The 10,696-nt window shown below is 33.4% G+C and overlaps 1 protein-coding gene across 2 annotated transcripts in view; it reads left to right on the forward strand.

The window, feature by feature from the left end:
- The window catches only part of RIPK2 (receptor interacting serine/threonine kinase 2), a 46,727-nt gene extending 38,310 nt beyond the window's left edge, over positions 1 to 8,417 (forward strand). For both annotated transcript variants that reach the window (XM_051970807.1, XM_051970808.1), the window contains exons 9-11: positions 878 to 962; positions 3,470 to 3,622; positions 6,789 to 8,417. In XM_051970807.1, the coding sequence (XP_051826767.1) occupies positions 878 to 962; positions 3,470 to 3,622; positions 6,789 to 7,138 (588 nt within the window). In that variant the 3' untranslated portion in view covers positions 7,139 to 8,417. The remainder of the gene's footprint in view (positions 1 to 877; positions 963 to 3,469; positions 3,623 to 6,788) is intronic.
- Positions 8,418 to 10,696: the final 2,279 nt, after the last annotated feature.

Below are 10,696 nucleotides of genomic sequence, written 5' to 3' on the forward strand. Positions count from 1 at the left end.
ATTCCCCTTACATATGATCATCAGCATTATGTATACTTACTTAAGAGTGCCTCAAATCCTTTAAGTGAAAAATATAGTTCCCCTGAGTTCCAAGATTGCCATTATCATCTTATCTCTAGTGTAGCACAGTGCTTTACATATATAATAAGTTAAGCATTTAAGTTTTTTTCTTTAACTGAATTTAATAAAACATCACTGTCTTCTAGTTCCTATGTAAGACTGTAAGAAATAAATAACTGATTCATTAAAAGTGCTTTTTTCATGAAACTGTGCTACTTGGTGAAACTCAAGTGTTAACAGATTAAGTTATTTACTGTAAGCCAATATCCAGTCACCAATTTCAGGCTTTTTTAAAATTTTATGTTCTATCTATCATAAAAAGGTTATTAATATTCATTAGGTATGATGAGGGATGGGGGAGAAAGCGTTATTATATATTCTCATTACCATCATTCCCTAAATTTTATGGATAACAGAACTAAGTATTAAAGTTATGTTAAGTATTTCATGTCTTTCAGTTGCTTTTCTGTTCATTTTATTTTTAACTTATAATTTATAATATTGGAGAACTATATGAAGTAATGAAAAGTTAAATAACCCAACCTTACAGCTGGTGAAAGACAGAGCCAGGATTCAGGTCAGGCCAAGGCCCGTATCCTCTTCACTATACAAACTTGCCCATCAAGACTACTCTGCGAGTTCCATATACAGTCAAAACACCAGGTCCAGCATACAAAAAAAAAAAAAAATAGATAATAGTGCTTTAATTATTTTTCATTTGAAAAGCAGACTTAGGATTTCAGATTCTTTAGGAGTTATGCTATTAAATAGCTTTGGAAAAATAATATTATGTGATTGATTTTTTTTCTCATTTTAGGAATCATGTGGAACTGAGATGACAAGGAATGATCCTGAAATAGCAGGGTCTCTATCGACCACTCAAGACAATGTCTTTTCTTCTGGTGTGTAAGCTTGTCACTCAGTATTAATTTGAAAGTTTTCCTTTTTTCTCTTAATATTTAACATTCTTGGAAAGAAACTATTATATCTCTTATGTATGTTCAAAATCCATTGCAATATTAATGTTAATAATGTTGATGAAGATGGTAAATTACAGCATAGAATTATTTGGTTCATTTTACCTCTGATTACATATATATGTGATATATATATGTATAAATATATTTATATTATTATAATTATATATAATATATATGGTTATATTATTATAATATTATATTTAAAATAAAAATTTAGAAATAATTAATAAAGTTTACAGATCTCACATTCTAACCTTTTAATACCTTTGGGGATTTTTACTTCTCATCCAGTGTGTTAGTTAACTGCTACCCTAATTTTATATCAACTTACAAAGTTGATACGTATTCCATACTTTCCTGAAGACCTCAATTAATTTGATATCAATCTACTAATCACCATTCTTTGGGTCTGTTTCTTCAACCAATTTCAAATGCACTTAACTATCTTATCATAGAGCTAACTTTTTCTCCATTTTGTACACAATGGTAAACGTGAATTATTTTTCAGATACTCAGGGATATCATAGCTACAACTTTCCCCTGAGAAAGCAATCTACTGACCCTGTCAAAAAGGGAAATTAGATTAACCTGGCAACCCAGACTGACTCAGATTATTCACCACTTCTCTAAGGGCTCATAAACTTTCCCTTTAATCACATGTTCTTCAGTGCTGTCAAAAATAGAAGTCAAGACCATAAACCAATAGCTTAAAGAGTCTACCTTCTCCTTTTTGAAAGTCAAGAAGATGTTCCCTTATTTCCAGTCGTGTAGCATCTTCCTCATGCACCATTTTTTAAAACATCATCAGCAAATATGTAAAGAGTTTTGCAAACCTTATAACTCCATTTAAAGCTACCTATTATTATCAACAATCATCTTCTCAAATTGTTATATTAATGGGGGGCTACCTTATATGGTCATTTGATTTGGACTCTTCTGAACAAATAAAGCTCTCTATCTCCATCTCCTTACTTTTCAATTCCTTGTTCTCTATTTTTATTCTATTACTTTTAATTCAAACATCATTCTCCTTCGGAAAAAAAACTGAAACAAAATAGGAGCTGTTAGTCTTTGACGGGGTCTCCCTTCTTCTTGATTTTCAGGTTAAAATTCTTTTGTTCAGATCTGAAAGTTACTAGGCAAATAAAATATGTCCAATATTAAATACATTTCATCTCTGGCTAGTGCTCATTGGATTAGATTAGATAGAACTGGCCCAAAAGTCTACTATTCTTGTATTCAAACGTCATTCTAAAGCATCATCTTCCCAGCCACCTCTTCTCATATCTACCTTTTTTCTTTTCTGCATATACTATTACCCCCACTACTATTACTACAAACACCAGTATTACTCTCTTACTAGTACTATTACTACTACTACTACTACCACTAATACTGCCATCTCCACCACTAATACAACTTCTACTAGTATTAACATCACTATCATTATTACTATTAATACCACTTCTACAATATCACTATTCCTCATCACTACCAGCACCACCCCTACCATTATTACCAGGATCACTACTCTCACTATTACTGCTATTACCATCACCATAATACTGTTACCACCAGCATTATTATTATCACCACGACTACTACCATCATCATTATTATTACTGTCATCACCATCACTATTGTTCCTACCCCACCACTACCACCATCTGCTATACATACGCAAATAAGATGCACATGCTATCTTATTTGATCCTCATAACAATCCTATGAGATAGATACTATTATTGGCTCTATTTTACTCAGGAAGCTTGTGCCTTAATTCAGTAATTATGACAAAAATACCACCCAATTGTTAGTTTCTTTCCCAGGTCTTCATAATCTCTGGATAGCTTGAAGGATTCCTTTGATATTATGTCTTCATGTGAATTGCCTGAAGTTTCTGTCAGTTGAAGGTTTGGCAAGTATTGGGAGATTTTCCATGATATACTTGGTCCATCTGGAAAAGGTGGAATATCTACTTTTTCATACAAAGTCACCATATGAACATGTCAGCAGTGAGGTGCTAAACATCACGACTTTCCTTTCTTATAGCCAATCTTGATTGCCTTCTCTCTTGGCAACATAACTAGACTCTCATCTTGATTTCACTAGAGACTGCTTCCTACTTAATTAAAATTTTAAATTCAAGGCACAATAAGTCTCTATTTCCCAGGAAGACTTTCTTAACTTCCTTATTGTTAATATTTTTTTCTTGAAGACATCCTTATCTGTCCTTATCTGTGCAATGCTATATTACCTAGTAAAAGTTAAGCTGTCCAATTTTCCTCTTTCCTCATATTCCCAGCTCTGAACATGGTGCCTTTTTGCAGTTAATGTCTACTGATGTGAACACAATGGAATGGGATTTCCAGAGTGATGTAAGGGATATTTTACATATGATGACCTAATGACAACTTTGTGTCTTACAGTACAAAATCAGGAGTTGTCAACACTGACTCATTCACTAGCAAATTACAGCGGGCATGATAACATTTCTTCAAGCCAAAGGGCTAAATTGTATAACCAGCAGACAACTTATTCTTCAGCAGTAATACAGCCACTCAGAGCTGAAGGAAATTCAGGTAAAACAATCGCTACTTGATATTTTTAAATAATATTGTTGATTATTTGAATAATCCATAAATGGGTCTCATGGTAAGCCTGATTGTTTTGTCCTTAATTCCATGATGATGATGGTGATGAACATTTATGTAGTATTTTAAGATTTGCAAAGTGCTTTACAAATATTGACTTGTTTGAACCTAACAGCCCTGGAAGGTACATATCCCATTTTACAGAGGAAACTGGAACAGACCAAGGTTAAATGACTTACCTAGGATCACACTGCTAGGATGTTCTTCAGACCAGATCTTACTCATGTCTTCTTAATTCCTATCCCAGAGCTTTACTGGCTGTACCATTGCTGCTTTTATCCATTACATATTACTATATTGAAATGCAATCAGCAGCATTGGTTAAGATGATTTTGCATGAATACTTGATCATGAGTTAAGGAACCCTCATAAGAATTGCCTGTGACTTAATGCTGATTAAAATTGTGGAGTATTCAAGCATTCAAGCAAGAATTATATATTCTCTTTGGGAAAAAAAAATTTTAATGAATTCCATAAGTATTATTTAGAAGCTTAATCTGTGCTAATTACATAGGAGTGATACAAAAATTAATAAGGCTTGATCATTGTCCTGAAAGAACTTCCCATCTTATAGGAGAGATAAAACGTGTGCTCCAAAAAGTTATAATATACATTAGATTATAAGTGCAAAAGAGACTGTGGGATGGAATAAAATAAAGCTTTTTGATAGGTGGCATTTGAATTAGACTTTGATGAGTAAAACTGCAACCATGTTGATAAGTGGTACTTTCCAGACGTAGTTATATTGAATGAAATAAAGAAAAAAAATCAGGATAGTAGAGCAAGAACAGAATCACATTTTAATCTGGAAGAGAATCATTTTAAACTAAAGGATCATTTTCTTAAATAAAAAATAATGTAGGCATTTTTGTTTTAAATATTGGTGTATATAGAATAAGTGGAAAAGATGTTCTGAGTTGGGAAAGTACCTCAACTTTCTAGCATTGCCCTGAGTGTCACTTTCATTTCCTTCTTCATCTAGAGGAAGCCATGCAAATGCCTGTGTCAAAAAGAAAATAAAACAATCTTTTAACAGAATATTCAGTGAGATGAAAACCCAAAGTTTAGGTGGCTTAGTTTTTTTGAGGAAATAGATTTAATAGTTCAATTGATATTCATTTTTTACATATTTCAACTGATATTTGTTTATTATATATTTATTACACATTTGATGGTGCAAATAAACTGGTGTTTGTTATTAATATATTTTTATTATAAAGTTGATAGATCAATTTAACTGTGATTAGTGATGTGTTAATGATATGTTACACATATATTATATGTGATCATATATGTGTGTGTATATAATGTATATATGTATAATATGTTATGTATGTATGTATAATTATATATGTATATTTATATACACATTGTATATTATAATTAATATAATTATAGACACATATAATGTATATGTATAATATGTATATATTTATATATGTATATTTATATACATATTATAATTTATATAATTATATATGTATAATTTATAGTGTATGTATAATATATAATGTAAATATATATTATATAATACATATATATTATATGTGATTAATGATATGTTACATATACATTTTATATTTAATAGTGTAATTCAAATGATCTTTAGAACACTATGATAAACATTAAGGAAGTTACAAAGTATAGATAAGTTATAGTTTCTACCCTCACAGAACTTGGAAATAGGTGTGATGCATACTTAATAACTATAAAACAAATGCATGCCATGTGTATGAAAGGTACAAATGAAATAGTGTTTAAGTTCATAATATATTTTAAAAGAATATAACAGTGGGATCATCCAAACTTGGGGAAAGTCTTAAATGCCGTCCTAATGAATATAATCTTTACTTGGCAAGTGCTAGGGAGAAAGAGACCATTACTGACTAAGGAAATCGAAGAAGGCTTCCTGAAAGAAATGGCATTTGATCTAGATTTTTAAAGAATGGGTAGCTGTTCAGTGTGTGGCAGGAAAAAGTAGAGAAAATCCCAAAAGGTCTATAAGTGGGAAAGGGCAGAATGTATATAGGAATAGGGAATAATTTGGCCTGGAGCAGAGTAGTATGAATAAGCTTGGAAAACTCTGCTTCATATCTCTTTCAGTCCATCCTATAATCAGAGACCAAAGAGCCCTTTTCTGAAGTGCAAACCTTGACATGTTTTAATCATACTTATTCAACTGTAAGGTCTCTTTCTTATCTCCAGGATCAAATACTAAATCCTCTGTTTATTTTCTAAAGCCATTCACAACCTGGCCAATTCTACCTTTCCAGACTTTTTTATACTTTTCTCCCCTCCTTCTCTGGACTCCTGTGACACTGGCCATGTTGTTGTTCCATAGACACTGCATTCTATCTCCTGACTGCCTTTTTCACTGTCTGTCCTTCAGGCCTGTGATGCTTCCCCTCATCACCTCTGCCTTTTGGTCTTATTACCTTCCTTCAAAACTAAGCTAACTACCTTCTATAAGAAGCCCTTTCTCCTCACTTCTTCCCTCTGAGATGACCTCCCATTTAGAAAGTGGATGTCTATAACACACACACACACACACACACACACACACACACAAAACTGTCCCTCTCCCCTCCATTAAAACATAAGCTTCTTGAGGGCAGGGACTTGAACACCTTTCTTACAATATCCTACACATTCCTCATTTTTCAGTTGTTATGATATGATTTTCATGCTTCATTCTGGAAGAGGACCAAAACAATAACACTTTGTTGGGGTTGAGGAACAGTTTGTGTGTCCATTGTGGATGATCAGACTAATTTTAGCTCAGAAGACTCTTACTGCAGATTGGGCACAAATAGTCTGCATGCACATTTGGAGTGGATTCTTTTTGATTAGTTGTATATGGAAAGATTGTGTTTGTTGCTATTGAAGTTCATAATAATACATTTTAAAAGAATAGAATAGTATGGTCATCCAAACTTAGAGAAAGTTTTACATGCCAGCCTAATGACTATAATCTTTACTTGGCAGGTGCTAGTGAACCACCCAAGGATTTTTTAAACAAAGAATGATAGGATTTCTGAAAGGAAAAGTAATGCTGTAACTTGACATCTGCCTTTTGTATTTTTTTTGCCATTAGATCTCCTATCAGAGAGTCAGGGAAATGATATTGCCCAGCAGTGGATCCAAAGCAAAAGGGAAGACATTGTGAACCAGATGACTGAAGCTTGCCTCAACCAGTGCCTGGATGCCCTTCTGTCAAAGGATTTGCTTATGAAGGAAGACTATGAACTTATTTACACTAAACCTACAAGGACATCAAAAGTGAGACAAATGTTAGATACCTCCGACATCCAAGGAGAAGAGTTTGCCAAAATTATAATACAGAAATTGAAAGATAACAGACAATTGGGTCTTCAGCCATACCCAGAAATATCTGTGGTTTCTAGGGGAACATCTTTAAATTTATACCAGAATAAAAGCTTTTAAGTGTTTACTTACCAGGAGGGAAAGTCATTTTATGAAAAGACATTTTTTCTCTCTCATGGTTCAGCTACAACAATATTTTGAAAATTATATTATAACAATTATAAACTATATTTTGAAAATTAAGTGTATCACTGAGATCTCTTTTAAAGATATTGTAATTATTTCTGGACTCAACCCCATAGAACATCAAAGTATTTTTTTATGAATACAAAGTGGAAAATTTTCACTGTAGGAGGTACCTTACTATGTTGTTGTATTTTGTAAATTTATGTTGTTTTAAGGATAAAGTAATTGTATTTGTTCATAAAAAGTGTTATATGATATATTTTTCTGATGTAAGCCATTTCTACAATTGCTAGCTTTGTGAAGGATTTATTACTTGACTAAAATACACTAAGGTTTCAGTACTGTATTTTTCTGATGTAAGCCATTTCTATAATTGCTAGCTTTGTGAAGTATTTATTATTTGCCTAAAATACATTAAGGTTTCAAAAAGCATTTCTTTGTTTATCAAGTAAGAAGAGTACTAGTAGTTGACATCTATGTAGTACTTACTATATACCAAGTATTGGGGAGGGGGGGAATCCTGGGAGGTATGTGTTGTTTTTATCCCATTTTAAAGATGAGAAAACAGAGGCAAACAGAGAATAAATGTCATGCTTATGGCTGCACAGCTTATAAGTGTCTAAGGCCAGATTTGAATTCAAGTTTTCCAGACCCCACATCAAATAATAGCACAAAAGTATTTTAGTATTTCAGGGATCTGTCTTGGAAATGTGACCATTCTCATCATTAATACAAGATGGAAATTACCTTTTAATTTAGGGGGCTTGGACGTTTTGTTTTGTTTTTTTGTTTTTTAAAATCAGATCTGTGATTAATTTCTTAGGTTTTTAAAACTCCTAGATAAGGAAACTCCCTATACAAATGCAATAGTTCATTTCTTCTGTAATAGTTGGAAGGTATTCCTCGAAGCACTGAGAGTTAAGTGATTTGTTCAGAGTCACAATATAATTATATATCAGAATTGAGATTTGAATCAGGCCTTCCTTACATGGAAACAATTTATTTAGAATACATCAAGATGGCAAAATGGAAAGAATATAGGTTTTAGGGTCAGAAAGACTTGAATTGGAATTCCAACTTGAACACTTCTGTGCTGTGTGATCCTGGGGGTGAGACACTTCTCTTTGTGTTTCAGTTTACATTTGTGTCAAATAGCATCTTCTTCAAAGAATTGTCAAAACATGATTAAAAACTCCTTAAAGTGCTATATATACTAGATGGTGTAATTAGTATTATATACTACAACACACTACCTCTCTTAGATAGTTCTTATTATTATTGTGGCTTAAAAAAAAGTCATCATCTTGTATGTTCTTTGAATTTGATTAGTCTGGACTTCAGATCATATTGTAGCACAGGGAAAAGACATCCTATCAAGTCAGGGGATCTGAGATTTACAACCTAATTCTGATTCTTTTTCTTTCAGAATAATAGCTTTTTTATTTTCAAAATATATGCAAAGATAGCATTCAACATTCAGCCTTGCAAAATCTTGGGTTCCAAATTTTTCTCCCTCCCTTCCTACCAGCTCCCTCCCCTAGACAGCAAGTAACCCAATATAGGTTAAACATGTTCAGTCCTTATAAACATTTCCACATTTATCATGCTACACAAGAAAAATCAGATCAAAAGGGGGAAAAATGATGGGGAAAAACAAGCAAATAATAACAAAAATGGTGAAAATACTTGCTAGGATCCACATTCAATCCCCATAGTTCTCTGTCTGGGTCTTGATGACTCCATCACAGATCTATCAGAATTGATCTGATCACCTCATTGTTGAAAACAGTTAAGTCCATTACATTTGATTGTTACATAATTTTGTTGTTGCTATACAATGTTCGCTTGGATCTATTCAATTCTCTTAGCATCAGTTCATGTAAGTTTCTCCAGCCCTTTCTGAAATCATCCTGATGATTCATAATATTCTATTGTATTCATATACCATAACTTGGTCAGCCATTCCCCAACTGATGGTCATCCACTCAGTTTCCAGTTCCTTGCCATTAAAAAAAAGGGCTCTCTAAACATTTTCGCACACTTTTTTTATACTTGTGTAATCCTTTATTTCTTTATCTTCAAAATGGCTAACAGGCCTTTAATATACTTATTAGCTCTAGATATGTGATTCTCTAGGTAGTCCAACCCTAAGCTGATACTCAAAACTTTCCATCTTAGGAAGAGTTTTCAGATTTTTCCTGGCATAGCTTCCAAAATCCAGGGGCAAGCTCTAGTCCCTCTTACTTTTAGGATCAAGTATAACATCTTTCTGGCATTTGAAATCCTTCATATAATCCCTCCCCACCACCTTTCCTTTTATACCTTACTCTCCAAAATGAACTCTTTGATCCAGTGACATTGGCCTCCTGCTTCTCCAAAAGGTACTCCATCACTCAGTTCTGGATAGTTTCTCTGTCCCCCATGTTGGAATGCTTTTTCTTCTAACTTCCCTGACTTCCTTCAATATCCTTCCATCTTTCTTTTCCTAAGCCCTCTTAGTTCTTCCCTCTATAGCTTATTTCCTACTTATATATTTCCTATATAAAGCTCATTTTTATATATTTGTTTGCATTTTGTTGCCTACCCTTAAATTTTGAAGCCCTTAAGGATAGTAATTACCTTTTGCTTCTTTTTGAATCCCCAGCACTTAACACAGTCCGACACATTGCAGGCACTTAATAAATGCTTATGTTAGGCATTAATGACTGGGTGCATCACAATGAGACACTAGAGCAGCTCTGTAGTAGAACAACTTGGATGTTGGAATACAGGGGAGCCACCTGACAGTGACTGCTGAAGACCCAACCCAGAATGGATCTCCTCTAGTGAGAGAATGATACAAGGAGACTGAGAGGCACTTGCTGTTCTCTGACCTCTCTCTTCTTCCCTCTGCCTCCAACCCATTTCATCCCTAGTCTGCAACACCTGTGTCAGCAAAGGCTGCCCTGCAACTCCTTCAGATGCCATGATCCACAGCTATGGAAGCTCTCGGAGAATTGACCTGTCCCTTAACACTTGGAAATACCTTTCCTATCAACAAGCTCATGATCTGAGACTTTCAGAGATCATCTGGTCCAGACTCATTAGTTTACAGATGAGAAAATTTACTGAGAGGCTAAAAGACTTGTTCATGTGACTGAGATGAGATTTGAAGCCAGATCTCAAAATGTAGTGCTTTACACCAGACCAATGATGATATTTATTCCTGTAAAATATTGTTTCATCTTTAAAATAACTCATTTCAAATTCATCATATACTAGTTTCAAATTTTAGTTATGTGGGAAAAGGAAGTTGCCATCTAATTTCCTCTTTTGTTGGTATATTATGAAATAAGTCTTGATTCCTTTTAGAAATATCAACTTCTTAAATGGATTTCTGAAACTGCTTTAACAATTTAGCTCAAAAATGAATTGAGTGCTTCAGATCTCCTGACGTAGAAACATTATTTGGATTAGTACTGAATATTTCCATTGCACTGGAAACAATTGTCA

This window comes from Antechinus flavipes, chromosome 1, assembly GCF_016432865.1.
Source record: "Antechinus flavipes isolate AdamAnt ecotype Samford, QLD, Australia chromosome 1, AdamAnt_v2, whole genome shotgun sequence".
Classification (NCBI taxonomy): Eukaryota; Metazoa; Chordata; class Mammalia; order Dasyuromorphia; family Dasyuridae; genus Antechinus; species Antechinus flavipes.